Source organism: Corylus avellana, chromosome ca5 (assembly GCF_901000735.1).
Source record: "Corylus avellana chromosome ca5, CavTom2PMs-1.0".
NCBI classification, from domain to species: Eukaryota; Viridiplantae; Streptophyta; class Magnoliopsida; order Fagales; family Betulaceae; genus Corylus; species Corylus avellana.
The window spans coordinates 2,404,186-2,421,455 of NC_081545.1; the positions used below are offsets into that span (position 1 = coordinate 2,404,186).

At 35.4% G+C, this 17,270-nt stretch overlaps 2 protein-coding genes and 1 non-coding gene across 4 annotated transcripts; 2 read left to right on the forward strand and 1 right to left on the reverse strand.

The window, feature by feature from the left end:
- Nucleotides 1–606: 606 nt before the first annotated feature.
- Nucleotides 607–5,703, forward strand: LOC132183131 (protein-tyrosine-phosphatase IBR5). The gene is made up of 5 exons (XM_059596527.1): nucleotides 607–1,035; nucleotides 2,444–2,543; nucleotides 3,598–3,655; nucleotides 3,940–4,046; nucleotides 5,187–5,703. The coding sequence occupies exons 1-5, from the start codon at nucleotides 799–801 to the stop codon at nucleotides 5,489–5,491; spliced, it is 807 nt and encodes a 268-aa protein (XP_059452510.1). The 5' UTR covers nucleotides 607–798; the 3' UTR covers nucleotides 5,492–5,703.
- Nucleotides 4,454–4,572, forward strand: LOC132183482 (5S ribosomal RNA). The gene has a single exon (XR_009440446.1). It is a non-coding gene; the product is annotated as a 5S ribosomal RNA (ribosomal RNA).
- Nucleotides 5,704–7,104: 1,401 nt separating the features above from the next.
- Nucleotides 7,105–17,058, reverse strand: LOC132181429 (uncharacterized). Of its 2 annotated transcripts, XM_059594637.1 has the most exons (13): nucleotides 16,933–17,058; nucleotides 16,550–16,595; nucleotides 13,977–14,034; nucleotides 12,576–12,819; nucleotides 11,594–11,803; nucleotides 10,552–10,632; nucleotides 10,365–10,451; nucleotides 10,182–10,277; nucleotides 9,909–9,962; nucleotides 8,869–9,770; nucleotides 8,556–8,604; nucleotides 8,290–8,329; nucleotides 7,105–7,515 (listed from the first exon to the last, which is right to left on the reverse strand). In XM_059594637.1, exons 1-13 carry the CDS (start codon nucleotides 17,041–17,043, stop codon nucleotides 7,364–7,366), a joined length of 2,130 nt encoding a protein of 709 aa, XP_059450620.1. In that variant the 5' UTR covers nucleotides 17,044–17,058; the 3' UTR covers nucleotides 7,105–7,363. The 2 variants fall into 2 exon arrangements, with proteins under 2 accessions (XP_059450620.1, XP_059450621.1); XM_059594638.1 differs by lacking the exon at nucleotides 16,550–16,595 and having other exon boundaries at nucleotides 16,933–17,017.
- Nucleotides 17,059–17,270: the final 212 nt, after the last annotated feature.

Consider the following 17,270-nt stretch of genomic DNA (forward strand, 5'->3'; position numbering starts at 1 on the left):
TTCTAAAGGGGATTTTGTGCTTTAATTGAAACTACTAAAGGAAAGATACATAATTAATGGGTGGTCCTTTCTTTAGAAGAAGTAAAATTTATTTCCTTTTCTGAGCATGCAAAAATAAGTTTAATTGCAAAGATGACGCATTATAAAGGCCCTAGGACGGACTTCTTTATAACGATGTGGCACTCAATCATTGGCTAATTATGGGTTGTAGACCTAAAGAGTAATGGGGAAGTCCTATGCGATCAAAAACCCAGACACCGAGAAAAGAAAGACAGAAACTTAGACTGTTCATTATCACAACGCTATCAAAGAATCTAATCAAACAAATCCTCGCAGTTTCTCATAGCACGTGGTTATGTGACTTTTGAACGTCCTCCTGATGACGTTGGTGGCTGTGTTAAAGCTCTTCTGATCTATCAGATGTGATTAATATTCGTACTGTTACTCTGAAGCTTGTAAAACGTGTATATGTGTGTGTATATATACGTCCTCGATCAGAGCTAAGCTTGTGACGCCCTAAAAGAGGAGAAAAAGACAAATCCAAGTGCAAAATCTGATCAAGGAAGGAGAAGAAGAAGCTTCGCTTGCCTATATCAAACACTCTCTTTCTTTTTGCACACTTTTAGGCAAGGGCCAATCTTTAGAACCCTCTTCAATATTCGCGTTCTTTGCTAAAATCATGTTATTTAATCTGGGTATTCGTTGTTTCCTGAATTAGAAGCGTTTTCCTCATCTGGGTCTTTCTTGTTTTGTTGTTTAGAAGCTTTTTCCTCGACCAAATTTTTCTTTTTTGGGGATATGAGGAAGAGGGAGAGAGAGAACCCTTGTGGGGTTTGTGGCCACTATCATAAATATGAAGAAGGAGAGGTCTGTGGGATTTGTGGCCACCGGATTCCGGCTACATCGGAGAAATCTTCGATTCAAGTCAGCGCTTTTCCATCGGAGATCTTGCCCGAGTTTCTTTATTTAGGTAGTTATGATAACGCCTCGCGCTCGGAGCTTCTCAAGACTCAGGGAATCTCTCGCGTTCTTAATGTAAGTTCTTTTGGGTACTTCAATGTTTGGTTTGGATATGTCAATCAAAAAAGTTTTTGTTGTTTTACATGCTAAGGTAATGCTAGTCTATTTGAATGTTCTATGAAATTGATCACTTTGATTGAATTTGGGATTTGAATTTAATTGTGTTATGCTTCACGCGTACATTAGGAACCTGCCTTGTAATTTAATAGGCTTCTGAATGCGTGCTCCGTAATTTGTTTATTGTGTTTTATGATTTTGATAATTTGGGGCTTCAAGAGAAGATTGTGTACTAGTCACAAGTGATGCGGGCAATTATCTGTGACGGAGTGGTTCTGCCTTGAGATTTAGTGGGGAGCGGTGCTCTGCACCTTATAGTGCACTGAATGATTTTGCACAGGGAGAGATTCAATGGTCATGTTGTTTATCGATGTTTTGGTCAGCTTTCATGATAGACATCTGAAGTTGTGGAGAGACAGAGTGCTATTGGAGAGTATTGTGTGATCACATAAAGTCAATGAAGATTTACAAGAGAGCTATAAGGTGTTTACAAGAGTGTTATAAGTTGTTTACAAGAGAGCTATAAGGTGTTTACAAGAGCGTTATAAGTTGTTTACAAGAGAGCTATAAGGTGTTTACAAGAGTGTTATAAGTTGTTTACAATAGAGCTATAAGGTATCTCTTGGGAACTACGTAATCACATGTCCTTTATATGGATTTAACTGAATTGATGTTAGATGAACAAGTAACATATAAAGAAGTAAATAACAGCAAGATTTGAGGACAAGATAGGAGAAACAACTCAGATGGTTAAGAAGCTATAAGAACAGTGTGAAGGCTAAATGGAGCTAAATAAGGTTCTCCCAGAAAACATTTGATTTGTGAGTTAACCGGCAATGCAGCCTTGTATAGAACTGAATGGCAAATCATGATTGTTTATTCAAACCCAAGGTGTTGGGAGAAGGAGGTCCATTCATTATTCTCACGATTGGTAATTATTTCATAGTTAAAAAACATTAATAGGTAGACTAATACGTTGCATGTGAATGCTAGGTGGTCTTATAGATTATAGTACAAAAGTATGTGGAGCTTTATGAGATGCAGACTTAAGAACAAAAGTGAGTTGCTTGAGATTTTGGCTCCTTTACTTTTAAGGGTGTATTGGAGAGTGATGGACTTTTGGCTGTTCACTTCTCACACTGGTTAGTTACACTTATCAGTTTCAAGAGTCTTATTACTTATGTTGGGTTGCATCTCATAACACATTTGTAGAGAAGGTTGAATTTCATAAAAATAAAATAGAATGAAATTGATGGTTGGAGAAATGACAGAATGATTCTAAACCGAAATTTATATCTTGTAGTAGGTTATCTAGTAGAATAAAAGGCTGAGAATCTTATATTACATTTTTTTTCTATGTATGCAGACGGTGCCTGCTTGCCAAAACCTCTACAAGAATTCATTCACCTATCACTGCCTTCAAGATGACAAAACTTTGCCTTTTGATGATGCAATTCAATTTTTAGGTGTGTTTTTATTTCTTTCGTGATGAATTTATACTTGTTGTTTCACTTTCTGCTTTTTGTTTAGATGCTTATGTGCTTCTTGTTGGAATTTTTTTAGTGGTAGTTGTCTTGTAACAATTCTTCTTTTTATTTTTTGTATAAAATTATCGGGATATATATAGCAGGATGTAGGTGAATTTGATTGGTCTTGCTTCTTCTTCTTCTTCTTCTAGAGTCTTTAGCATTGGTTCCATCATCACATTGGCAACTTACATTTGCTTATAGGTTCTTTTGTTAGGATTGTAAAATTTTCCTTTTACTTGTTTTCTATTATGCGTCTTCCTTTAGGTTTAATTCTCTGTAAAAAGCATCCTCTTTTCTTGTTCAATCTTCAGATAGATCCTCTTCTTTCTTGAAGCCAAATGCCATAGGAATTGAAGAACTCATTCTTCAGCTCCATCATAATTCCTGTCATCACATTAGATACATTCTTGATTCTGTGCTTTAAGATGTTATCTTTGTTTCTCTTTTTATTCGGTAAACTATATGAATCCTGCTGTCACTTTGAGCTCGCTACCGCCCTTAGCTACTTGCCCTATCGGCGAGAGAAAGGAAGTCGAAAGTAGAGAATGAATTCCCATTGCTCAAGGTACACCTTTTGATGAGTTCTCTTCTATCCATCAAGTTGGGTATCCCCTCCCAGAGGGGTAAGTCAAGTGATGTGGGGGCATTTGGATTAAAAGTGGCTAATGGAGAGTCAGAGATAACAGAGGAAAAGCCCTTAATTTCTGATATCTTTAAGATTGACAAAAGGAAATTACAGTTCTAAAATGTACTCAATAAAATCACAGCCGCAGTGCAAAACAAAATTAACTCATAGTCTGTTATGATGAAGCTATGGAATTTGGTTAAACAAATTTTAAGTAGTTTTAATTTCAATGAAAGTGACTCATAGTAAAATTTGGTACTAATTTATGGAAGGTTAACCGTTGGATCTATTCAGTTGCACCATAACATCTTTTGGATATTCTCAGTTCAGTTGGTAGTTTGATTTCACATATGCTTGATGTTGCAGAGCAATGTGAAAGGGACAAAGCTCGTGTTCTGGTGCACTGCATGTCTGGAAAAAATAGGTAAATTGTTCCTGCAAAATAATTTCTCTCTCTCTTCTATGCACACCCAAGTTCAAACTAGCCTACAGAAAGCACGTATAGCAACATCTGTTACCCACCCAGCCACAAATGCTTCAAGAATGCTATAAGTAGGGCATCACATACCAACCATTATGAAAAACCTAGTTGGCTTCTAGCGATGGAATATAATGAGGAGATTGTGGGACCTCCGTACAGGGATGATTTAGTTTTCTTGAATGTCTGTTTCTGACATAATCTTTTTTTTTTTCATTCTTTCCTGACAGGTCACCAGCTATTGTGATGGCTTACTTGATGAAGTCCAAAGGATGGAGACTTGCCCAAGGTTACCAATGGGTGAAAGAGCGGAGACCATCTGTCGAATTATCTGAAGGTATGCTCATGATTTGTTTTTGCACAGTAATGATATAAGGATGACTGGAGTCTTCCTAAAATTTTCTCAAATGTGATGTGGCTTTTAAAATCACCATTGAATTTGAAATGGTCATTATTGAATTTCGATCTATTAGTGATTTTAAAAGTCACGTCACATTTTAGAGGATTTTAAGTAAGAGGACTCTAGTTCTCCTTATATCACTATTCGTTTTGCATTATTGGGTAAGCACTAAACTGGCTAGCTAAATTTAGTTATGTGGAAGATAATTTATTTAATGGAATATCAAATAGGACTATCACATCGTTAAGCCTCTAGATCATGATTTTAAAGGTTATTTGTAGAGAACAAAAATCTATGCAAGCTGATTGGAATTTAAAATGGATTGGAAAAATGCAACATGGATGGTGTGCGATCATACCAGCACTAATGCACCGGATCCCATTAGAATTCCGCAATTAAGCTCGCTTGGGCGAGAGTAGTATTAAAGTGGGTGACCTTCTGGGAAGTCCTCGTGTTGCACCCCTCATTTCTTTGTCTTATGTGGTGTTTATGGAGCGAAAGAAATGCTAGATGCTTTGATAATTCCACTAGGACTTTAGAGGAACTTATTCATTTTTTCTTCTATACTCTTTACTCTTGGACGACTGCTTGGTTAACTCTATTAGTGATTAGTTTTTCTAACTTTCTTTTTCATTTTTCTTCCTCTTAAGCCCTTTCTTTATACCTCCCGTGTAATTGGGTTGTGCCCCTCTGCGCTTTTTATATCAACATTACTTATCCAAAAAAAAAAAAAACATGGATGGGTTGAAGCTGAATTGTATAATTTTTACAGCCTCCTTTTTTATTCTCACCCCCCGTTTTAAGCATTTTGCTCTCTTCCTCCCTTAGATGGTGTTGGATCGGCATGCAATTTAGTATATATATTAAAGGCTTTAACTACTCAAAAAAATTGCATTATGCATGAGAGCTCCTGCATTAGTAGCTGTCCTTTTCTGATGCTGTGATAAAGTGTCCTTAATCATTTAAGGGCCTGTCTTGCAAATACTTAAAACATGCATCTGCGTTGAAATTAACAACCTCAGGAGTATGAACCGTCTCCTGAATCTCTGATTTTCATTTCTTTGTTTCTTAATGCAGCTGTCTCCCAGCAACTGCAGGAGTATGAGCAGAAGATCTTTGGACCAATTGCTACTGGGAACCCCATCCCACCAGTCTTTGCACCTGCAGGTGTGCCGTCGTTTAGCTTCGGCTTCCCAAAGATTAATGATCCAGTTTCCATTCCCGCTTTCAGCAATGTTGGTACTACCTCTATTTTTGCTCGTCCTCCTTTAGACGTTCCACCGCACGAGTTTACTTTTGGAGCCAGCCAGATTCAAATTCAGAGGAGTAATGATAATACACTCAACCCAAATTGCAGTGATATTCCAATGGATGGTTCTTGATTTCCCTACCCTTTTATCTTTGGCGAGATCGATCCTTGGTCAGAAGTTAAATGAGAGTCCTGACTTATGAGTTTCTTTTTAACACAATTTGGATGTAAAGTGGGAGTTAAATACTCGCAGCGTTTTGGTTTGTAAGATTTGAAATATTCTCAAGTTGTGGGTGCCTTGTCTTCTCCATCCTACTGTTCAAAAGTATAAAGATCTTTTTGACTCGTTCTTGACATTGTACAAGTGATTTAAGGTCCGTTTGGGTTTGCAATTTCAAATGTGCAATTTGAAAACATAATTTATAATAACGCAGTTAAACATTTGGTAAAATCACAATTTAGCTTTTAAAAACGCATTAGCTTGCATATGATTTGAAAAACACAGATTTTTCTATGTTTTCAAATTGCAACATTTTTAAAAATGCTTCCAAACGATACCATTTTTTTTTTTTTTTTTTCAAAGAGAGGCTTTTCCATAGGCCATGGGAGGCCCATTTTCAGCCTTCAAAGAACATATCTGCAATGGCCTGTAAGATAATTGGAGAGACACAGAGGCATATTATCTTTCATGGAGGGATGGGGATTTCCTTATCCGATATCGATTCCTGTGAATGACTTTGAGAAAATGTCTGTATTTTGAGCATGAACAGTTTAAGGAGGGATGAGATTTTTGTGTCCAAGTTGTATAGGAATTTGAGCAACCTAAAAGAGGAAGGTTGCGGAACCGCTCCGAGTAGCCTAGGACAGAAGATTCCAATTCTTAATGGAGCTCCTACAACTTTCTTGTGAAATTATTTGTAGAGTTTAATTTCACCTTTGAGCTTGGCACTTCATTGACTTTCACCCCACGTTTATAGAATGTAAATACATGAGAAATTATTAGAAGTTGTAAATAAAAGAAAGAAAAAGAAATAGTAGAAGCAGCAAAAGTCCTTGTCTAGTAAATTCCAACTCGCACAAAAAGTTTAACGATTTGGAGACTATCTCAAAGAGAGACTCAGCAAAATAGACATGTCTGTGAAAATGCTAACTATTTGTACCTAGTCAGATAAACCTTATAAAGCTTCATTGTTCCTTAGGATTTGACTTTGGATCTTTCTTGTGCAACTTAAGTAGAAAACGAATTAGGCCTCCTTCCAAAAAGGCTCGTGCCGTCATTGAAATAATGTAGTAGGCCATTGCCACAACCTAATTTCTCTATATGAATTGTGTTTGAGTCTTTATTTTTTCTTTCTTTATCATTAAAGCGAGACTAAAATTAAAACCATTCCTTTGATGAGAGAGTCGAATGCTTTTGACATACAATAAAACAGAACAAGATCCTCCCCATTTCAACTGAAATGAAGAGTATCAATTTAGTATATAATTAGGAGTAATATTGTCTTAACATTAAAGTTGAATAACAAAATTTACAATATAACCCTTTATTTTACACTAAATAGATACTCAATTTCATTTAAAATGGAGAGGATAATAAAACATACAATCACTCATCCACTAAGTTTATAACATTGATTTCTGTATAAATGTCAAGAGCTTCCATAGATAGATTGACAGTAATGCAGCAACCATATCAGCAATTGGACTCACAAAACAATCCTTTTATCTATGAAATGGTGAGGATCCTATTCCAAATAAAACTTACAATCACTTATCCATTAAGTTTATAACATTGATTTCTGTATAAATGTCAAGAGCTTCCATAGATATATTGACAGTAATGCAGCAACCATACCAGCAATTGGACTCCCAAAACAATCCTTTTATCTACAAACTTTACTTGACACATTACAACACCAAACATACAATCCTGTATTTCATTAAGTATAAACAATCTATATATGGCACCGTTAGGGTATTGATAATGCTTCTCAACCTACTGCTACTAGTAAGCAATGCAAGTTTCAAGGGAAGACTTTGCAAGCCACAATAAGCCTGGATCATTCCGCTTCAAAACCAGATAAGTTTCTGCTTTCCCAATCTCGTCCAAAACCACGTCTTCATTGAAACCAACCAAAGAAAGAATCGCCATTGCAGCTGTAATCACAAAAAGCAGAAACGGGTAAGTTGCCATTGAGCATGGAAGCCTCAATTATGAAGCTGTTGAAAGGTTAACCTCCTCTTAGATCTAGTAAATATTAATTTCACTCCGCTTCTGGCTGGCATGAGAGTTCTGTGGTCACTAATATGACATAGTTAAGGACTTAAGGGTAGTATTTAGCAATAGGGTTAACAATTTTTGGCACGATCTGCGACCTTGACACAGACCAAACACAAAATTAGAAAATTATGGTTAAAGAGTTTGATCCATTTAATTACTTAAGTCAGGTTAGGGTTATGGTTGACCTACATAGTTTTATACCCATGTTTCGACATGACTCAAATTCAATACGCGACTATGAATTGCTACTCATAATATTTAGAGTGTGGAGAACTTCACTAAGCTGTCAATGGCCTTGATTTTCTAAATTCACATAATCTATCCCATGCCAGCTTTAATTCAACCAATATGTGTCATGGTTGACTTGGCTGATGCATTTTATCCCTTGAAAAGCAACACTCCATTGAGCGCAAACGTGACGATAAGTGTTTCCCCTGACCAGCTTTTTTAAATATATTTTATTTCTAAATGACAAGATGGTAAATCTTACAACGTTATCTAGCTCCGTTCAGTTTTCAGTTAAGAATTTTCAAATATCTGGGAGCTACCAAGAATTTTTCACATAATACCGACCCCATTGAGTTTTCTTTTATCATTACACTTAAATTTCTAAATAAAGCTGAAACGTCACTATGAGAAAAGCCGCATACCTTGATAATTTGCAACATTCCTTTGGATTATGGGATTAGCCTGCAAATGCATCACCCATTAGCTATCAATAAAATATATTTGATGAGGACATTCTAGGATGCAAACTTTAATACACAGCAATCATGGGTGAAACCATGTGGAGGTCTGAACCAGCTACGTTGAATAATCAACAGATGAGTTGCGGTTAGGGGTGAAAATACACACGTACACACAAAAAGGGTTAGGGGTGAAAATACACACATGCACACAAAAAGAGAGATTTTACCTTACGGAGTCTTCTGTATTTCATCTCATCCGGGTGTTCGATCACGTTCCTGCAATTAGATACGCATTATTCTAGATTTGTAAATAACTCTATAAAGTATAATAATATACAGGTGATCAATGACATGCTGGTCTAATCCAAGGGGGCCTCATAACAATCGTCAGAGCAAGGGCTTGCAAGAGCAAGTCACTTCTGCAGTTCTTGGAGCCAATACCTGTATTTCTATTTGTACTCCCCATCCACCAAAAAAAAAAAAAAAAAAAAAAACAGAAAGAAAGAATAAAAAGAAAGATCATTAATTTGACAAGTATACCTAATTATCTTAAACAGAGTTTGTAGGACTGCAGTAGCTTCCATAGGAGTAACTTCAACTCGCAGCATCTCAATGGCCTTTTGTAGACGACTACAAACAACTGTAACAGGATCATGGATTCTTTGTAGTTCTTGATCATCTGGATCGGGTTCATAGATTTGTGTTCTAGATACTCCCAGTGGGTGTACCAAATTATCATCAGGATCAGGCTCTGTCTGAAAAACTCCATTTGCTTGAGAGTCATCAGGATCAGGTTCTTCAATGTTTTTCATTGTTTGAATTTCACCGTCCAGAATCTCCATCTTCTGAGACTCATCAGGATCAGGTTCTTCATGCAACTTTGTGATTCCCAACTTCCTATTAGTTTCTGAAGGCAGCAAGAGTTGTGTCGGCCCAGAGTTACTGAAATCTTGTCCAAGTATAGTCCTGCTTCCAGTAAATTCTGGATAAAATTTGGACTCCACAGTTCCACCACCCTGAGAATCATCAGGATCAGGCTCAAGCTTGTTTTGGTTGCCAGAATGATCATCAGGATCAGGCTCATAAACAGGTTTTCTCTCTGCTTCATTTGGACTCTGAATATCCAAGTTTTCTTTTTCTATCAAATCCATAGAAGCAGGTTCTTCATGTGTATTGAACCCAGAATCATCAGGGTCGGGTTCTTCATTAACCACAGATCCTACCAAGCTGTTCACAGAAGCATTTTCTAAACGGCGATAGGCAGCAGCAACTGAAGATGCACGAGCGCTTGCAAGCTGATCTGATGTGCTCCCTCCAAGCTTCTTAGGAGAATTACTACCGTCTCCAATAAAGTCCTCCTCATAATGTTCTGAATTCCGAACTCCATTTAACGTATGACTACTTGATCTTGTCCAATCTAAACTAGCAGCTTCTTGGTTTAACTAAACAGCAAGCATGCCAAATCAAGAGAAGCCCACTTCAATTGAACCATAGTAAAGCAATACTCACACTAAAGACATTGAAAACAAAATGACACTTAAAACATGAAAAGAAAATGAATAAACACACATTATTCTTACCTGATTATCCAGAGCATAAAAGTTTGCATCATGTTCAGAGTATACCATGTGAGCCTGACAGGAATAAAGAACAATATGAGTTCCTTCAATACTCATCATCTAGTTCAACCCAATTCAACCACACACTAATACCTACAATCTCAATTGCAGGCTAATAGCCAAAGTAATTTACAATGCATAAACCGCATGAACTTTTTTTCTAAATATACAGTTCATAGACACACACAAAAGCACTACACCTCATGCACTGAAAACTTAACATGTCTGCCTTACAAGTTCATGCAAAAGGGTTTTCTTGATGCTTTCATACTTCCTGAAGCCCTTAAGGTCATCAGTCCTAAGACGCAGAGATATCTCCTCTCCATGATTCTGTGACAGTAACAGTCAGCAAGGGACGAAAAAAATCAAAGAAAACATAAAGGTCCAATAAATGCTTTTGTTTAGAATGGCCATTACCTTGTTAAAACCGAGAATGCATTTGGGACTTATGCCAACATAACCAACGGGGGCCATCTCGGTCATAATACCTATGCGCCAACGATACTTTTAAAAAACAATCAAAATACAATTTATCAGAGACAACACCACAACATAAAGGAGAGTTAATAAAACAATTTTGTGTGAAAAATCCATCAAAAGGTACCTTGTTCATAATAGCAATAATTCCAGGATCTGCGGCAAGCATGTGCATTCTTTTTAATGCCTCTGAAGCTGGAGGATTCAACTATAAACAAGTAACAATCAAATTAATTAATGATCAATTTTCCTACAGTTTGATGTTATTTACTTTTTTTACTTATCAAAAAAAAAAATTAATGATCAATTCAAGAAATTGAAGCTTGATATTTTTAGAGGCACATATTCCAGGAAAATACAAGATAAAACATTCACTTCAAAGGATGTATAGTAATAAAATAAAATGTGCTCTTCATTATGTATATCAATTCATAGAAAAGCAAAGATCCGAATCCATACTTCAACTATCAACCTACGTATGACAGTGACAAACTTGCCTAATGCACTCTGAAAGAGTCAAATCTATAATTGAAATTATTGCATGCAAAATAAAGGAAAAAGTTGCAAACATAGCATTGTTTTATTGGCTGAGAAATTTATAGTGAATCTTGATAATATATCTAAACGTAACTCTTAACATTTTTCATACATTTTTCACTGCCAAGTTCTATCACCAAGACACTGTTCAATTCACACATTAAACGCATAAAATGGTCTTTACAAAATACGCAACTAGCCAAACACAAGTGAATTTCAGAAATTATCAATGTTTGATTGGTATAGATTACATGTGCACCAGCCAGATTTTCTATCTTGCTAATAACAAGTCGTGAACTAATAATTAAGGGATCTTCCTCATAAATATATACCAGCAGGTTGGATCTGTCAAAGGCCACAGTGTGATAATTTTCTCTCTTCTAAGGCTGATGTATAAATATGTCTTTTACTTTCTTAGCACTAAAAATTTCAAGTCCACATTGCATAGTTAAAAATATAGCAGTACCAAGTGACTTGTTAAAAGGAAAATAACAAACGAGGGCAATTTTCTCTGTGTTTCCTTTTTTCCTTCTCTCTTAACTTTTGAACATACAATTCTTTATCTGCAAAGTATCTAATCCATCTAAACTACATACCATATGAGGTAAAAAGTAATTAGAAATTCAAAACACCTCTACTCCTGGGAGCTCAAGTGTGCGAAAATCACAAAAGATATAAGGTCCTTGTGGAAGCTTCAGTGAAGCATGAGGCCCATGAGACCTGCGCTGCCTCAGTCTCTTTTCCTCTTCTTCAAATCCAGCTATCCTCAAGTTGGCTTTTGCACTTTGTAGAACTTCATCAACCTCCGTCTCAGGCACTCCCATCATTCTGATTGACTTGCCCTGAATTGAAGAAGAAGGCAATCAATGGTCTTGCAAGACTTGATAAATGGTCATTCAAGATATACAAGTAATAGATGAACATGAAAAACGCAGCCGATTTTTTCCTAGAATTTGGAAAATTCTGTAAAATCCAGTTATATATGTTCAATTTAAAACTTTTAAACCCATTTTCAGCCCCAGTTAAGCATTAAATGCATCTCTTTTAGAAATAAAACTTGTCCACAAATTGAGAAGATCGCTCACATATGATTGTTGTCTAAAGTCACCTCTAGAATTTTTTTTTTTTTTGTTTTCAAAGAAACAAGCTAAATTCAGAATATATTATATTACTGAATCACCATATAAACAGTTTCACAAAAGACAAATGAATCCCAGTGAAAATAATAATCATATCCACAATATTTTTGTACTTAAAGAACATATACAACCAAACTGCATCCAAGCACAAAGAAAACCCTCTCCATGTTAGACAGCATACTCTTTTAGACTAGATTATGGGTAAATTCACAATTAGGATCTCCAATATGTACAGAAGTGTTTTCAATCCTTGACTTTATCATGGATTAGCTGCCAGCAAGTAGCTTATCTCAAAAGCATAAGTATGATCACTTGTATAAACTATCTTGACATTAATTTTTCCATGTCCTAAAGATGTTGAATAGAGCCCGCTACAGAATTATTAGATAAATAATGATATACCATGGAATCTTATTTAGCTTCACAATGGTTGAAGTATGTTAACAAAATATAGAATGAAAGCAGGTGATGGTACCTTTGTAATGGAAGTTTCATCCAAACTTAAGAATGCCTGCTCATCAGAGAAAGGAGACAGCAGCTTCGATGTTTTGTTGGAAGATTTTGGAACAATCAGCCGCATGGTATCCGCTTTGACATCTGTCAATTTTTGCAGTTTGAGCCCAAGCTCCTTAAGAGTAGCACCTGAACTCATTTCTATGGTAAACTTCTTCCCCCTCCATAGAATTGATATACTCTGTATACTCTCTGGATTTTCCATGCTGTGCTCCAAGAAAAAACAAAGTGTGAAAATTCATTTCTTCATTGACTAGTAAATTTTGTGGAACTATACACCTAATCCAAGAAGAACATCTACAAATTCTAGAAAGATTTTATGTACAAAGAGCCACCAATAAGCCTACATCACCTTTTAGATAAAATGCATTCTAAGATTGTTACTGTTTACTAATCTGACCCCAATAATGGTGCAAATTCTATAAGGATGAGTACAAAACAGAAAGGGGCACTGATTAAGTTGGAGTCTGCCTCTCTAATTCTTTCTATCCACATTTCGTTTATAGATTTAAATAGAGTTTAGAATAAAGATGAAGCAATGAAACACTAATTCTACCAGTATCTTCTATTCCCACAACAAATGAAATAGGTAGAGGTGGAGTCAACTGTCAAGGAAGCTGCTTAATCAAGGTTTTGAGCTTCAGAAAATACCACACGTGTTTCAACTTTCACAAATGCTTCAACAGACAAATAAAATGAACTCACTCCAAGTAATCCGAGAATTCAAATTACAGGAATTCACATACATGACTAAGCAAATCAACTCATAAGCAACAAGAATATTAAAAAAATCCAAAACATCATGACTATTTGGGAAACCAAATAAGACACATAAATAAGGTGCTCTTACCACCTTCTTCAATGCAAATTACCAGTCTTGCCAACAGCCTGAAGACCAAATTCATTAAAATTGTTTCTTCAAAGCCATAATCAAGTTCCTCAAAGATAACAAAACCCAGATAAACTTTTCAATCTTGATGGAAATTGAAGTCACTCCTTAGTTCCTAATATCAACCCATTGAAAAATACCAAGAACCCACATAAAATTTTCCCCATAAATCACAGAAAACCAGCTCAAACTGACAAAAAAGGAACAAACTTTGCTGAAAGAGTCACAAACATGCATACCCATCATTCATTTTACCCAAAACCACCAGCTTATACATACAACCAAACCATGAACAAACAAAGATTTCTTAATTATAAACCAAACTGCAATTGATTTCTTAATTATAAACCAAACTACAATTTCAAGAAGATTTCTAAACTAATAACTTGCACCCAACCATAATCTTGGAAACTAGGAGACAAATCAATTATGCACAATCGAACAAACCCAGATATGGAATTTCGAAGACCTTACCTCACGCGTGGATCAAACTCTCTTTGTCTGTCTGAGAAGCGGATATTCTGAGAATTGCCTGTTGGAAATGTCAGCCAAAATTTAAATGAAATGATTTGGAAATTTGATTGGTGAATTTATTTATATAGGAAGGGTTGGCGAAGGATAGGAAGCGGTTCATGTTAGCGGCATGGAGCGTGCTAAAATTAGCGGTTGTGGGTTATTACGCATGTGCTGGCGTTGCCGTTGGGAAAAGTCCAGAAGCAGACCCAACCCCATTACCATATAATAATTGTTGGAGAAAGTTTTCCTCCGATGGTGGTTAAAAGTGACATGTATCTTATTTTTTTTTATTAATATATTAGATAAACATAAATTTTTAATAAAATTTATTTTAACTTTATTCTTATTATTAAAAAAGTATGTGTATCTCATATATTTAAAAGATACGTGTCACTTTTATAGTTTAGGTTGAAGGAAATTCTTTTAACCTAGTTTAGAAGTAAACTTTGTCCATAATTTGTTTAAAGGATAGAGTTTTCCTCCAAACTGAGTTGGAGGAACTTTTTTTAACTCAGTCTATAAAAATGACATGTGTATTTTTTTTAATAACATGTGAGATGCACATATATTTTTAATATTATTTATTCTAACTTTGTCCCTGTTATTAAAAAAACATGTGCATCTTACATGTTCAAATGACACACATCATTTTTATAGACTGAATTGGAAAAAAAATTTCGAACTCAATTTGAAGGAAAACTCTATCATTGTTTAAATGTAGTATTTTAATTAGAGTTAACATATCTAGATTTTTTTTAAAAAAATTTTGTAATGTAGAATTTGTTCGAGGATAAAAAGAAAAAAAAGAAAAAAAAAGAAAAAAAAAAGGGTAACAAATGAGGGAAAAAGATACAATGAAAGTAGTCCTCTAATTCAATGTTGGACCCGAATACAATGAAAATAGTCCCTTTTTTCGATTAATATTGCTAGTATTGACTTACGTTCTGATAAGTGTCTTTGCTGGTTTCTTTCTCTTTTGCAGTTATTGTTCAATTGGTATTCTGGCACGGGTTAAGACTATTCTGCCACTATCTATTAAATTAATAAATTGGCATTGTCTTCAAAGTGTGAATAACTCATTTTAAGGGACAAATTTTATGATTGAAAAAAAAATGGAGTTTACATTATATTCGCATCTAAAACTTTGTCATACCAGACTTCCAATTGATAATTTTATTTATTTATTTTTTTTAAATGGAGTTCTATTTAGTTCAACTTTGTTTGACCACAATTTTGTCCTGATCAGCATAACTTGGATGCCCACCAGGCCCCACCTGAACATGTTTTGAGATTTTTTTTGGAAGAAGATTGTATAATTAAAAAAAAAAAAAATTGTTTGCACAGGCGTGCCACGCATGCCGTGTGCTGTGTATCACGGTCCTTGTCTTTATGTCATTTGTCCCCCCCCCCCCACATATGGACTGAAATTCTACTAACTAGAAATAACAAGATTAAAACAGATATTAACACAGATATTCAAGCTCTATACATGGATAAACAAACAAAAACTCTCAAACCATATCAAGGCTTCCAAATCAACAATTTAGACTAAGGGGTATTTTTGATTGTTGAGAATTTCAAACCTTGGGAGTTATAAATTTTTTAGAGTTTATTAAACTTACATATTTAAAATCTTTGAGAATTGATATTTTTTCAGTTCAATTCAATTCAATTAGACTTTGAATTTAAACAATACTTTTGATATGGCAATGTATCTATAATCTAATACATGAGGTAATTACATTTTCTTCCCATCAACTACAACGCATTGCCACTTTGTCTCCATGAACTGACAACCATACTGTCCGACCCTATCAAACTACTATTTTGTGCCCAAAACCCCAATTCCATTAGTCAAAGGCGTTAACTCATGCGGTTAAAGTGACAATGCGTTGTAATTCATGAGGACAAAGTGATGGGTTGACCGTCTGAGTGAACACATTTGACTAACGGAAATGGGGTTATGAGCATAAAATGGTAGTTTGATGGAGTCGGATAGTAGAGTTGTCAGTTTATGGGAACAAAGTGATAATGCGTTGTAGTTGATGGGAGAAAATGTAATTACCCCTTGATACATATATATCATTAACTGTATTTGGGGTGTTCATACACTACAAAAAACCTTTTGATTAGTAATGACACTTTAGTATTGTGTCAATAGGCTTGACACGTTACTAAATGTTAGTAACGTGTGCGGCGTGTTATTTTCTGACATGTTACTATTTAGTAACGTGCGTAAATTGATATTTCGGAAATTCACATGTTACTAAAGTATAAAAAGTTAATAAAAAAAAATTTCGGAAATAAATTTGAAAATCAGATTCCATGATCATGGAATTTGATTTTCAAAAATCCAAACCCATGCAGTAGCAAATCAAAATTTAATTGAAAAAAAAAAAAAATTATTTGAACTTGGAATATAGTAAGAGTAAATATGGTAAGAGCAAAAAATTGAACTTGGAATACGGTAAGAGCAAAAAATTATTAAATCCAAACCCAGATGGTGAAGTTTTGCAACTTTCTGCTCCAACCTGGCCACATCTGCTTTTGCAAGAGCAAATAGAACACCCCAATCGGCTATATAAAACAAAGACCCACCATAAATCAACCAAAAATTATTCAATATCTACCAATTTAACCAATGGGTATCCCAAAAAGGGAGCTGTATTCTCATGGGTAGCATTCAAAACTGAATTTGGAGCAACCCAAATACTGCGGAGAAATTTTTTCGGTTTACAGCCTAAGCTCTGAAATTTTTTAGGGATTTTGGCTAAATCATTAAGTGGGTATAATCGAAAATCATCCATACATACTATGTTACTAACCCATAAATTTTCCTTTACAATCAATCAATATAACAGAGATTGATCGATTAAATCAACAACATAATCAACATATTAATGCATATGTATACCTGAGGAGAGGAGATCGAACGAGATGCAGAGGGTATGGCGGCCGGAGTACTGCTGGAGGGAGACAGTGATGGCTGGAGGTGATTTTGGTGGAGAGAGCACGACTGAGACATTGGGCGATGGAGGAAAGAGTAAGTGAGAGAAAACGACGGAGAGCTACTGGGAGGAAAAGAGAAGAAGAAAGAAGAAAGAAGAAAGAAAAAGTGCGGCTGGGAGGAAGAAAAAAGAGGGAAGAAGAAAGAAAAAGAGAAAAAGAGGGACATGCGCGTGTTTTCAATGCCCGTTAGTAACATGTCAAATTTGACACGTTACCATTTAGTAACGTGTCAACATGACACGT

What these genes read in the sequence shown, in the direction of transcription:
- LOC132183131 (XM_059596527.1), top strand. Translation starts at nt 799, where the DNA reads ATGAGGAAGAGGGAGAGAGAGAACCCTTGTGGGGTTTGTGGCCACTAT. An exon ending in TGCATGTCTGGAAAAAATAG is followed by an intron (nt 3,656 to 3,939) that starts GTAAATTGTTCC and finishes CTTTCCTGACAG; the next exon opens with GTCACCAGCTATTGTGATGG. An exon ending in ATCTGTCGAATTATCTGAAG is followed by an intron (nt 4,047 to 5,186) that starts GTATGCTCATGA and finishes TTCTTAATGCAG; the next exon opens with CTGTCTCCCAGCAACTGCAG.
- LOC132181429 (XM_059594637.1), bottom strand. Translation starts at nt 17,043, where the DNA reads ATGTCTCAGTCGTGCTCTCTCCACCAAAATCACCTCCAGCCATCACTG. An exon ending in ATGAAACTTCCATTACAAAG is followed by an intron (nt 11,804 to 12,575) that starts GTACCATCACCT and finishes TCTTCAATTCAG; the next exon opens with GGCAAGTCAATCAGAATGAT. An exon ending in AAACCCTTTTGCATGAACTT is followed by an intron (nt 9,963 to 10,181) that starts GTAAGGCAGACA and finishes TATTCCTGTCAG; the next exon opens with GCTCACATGGTATACTCTGA.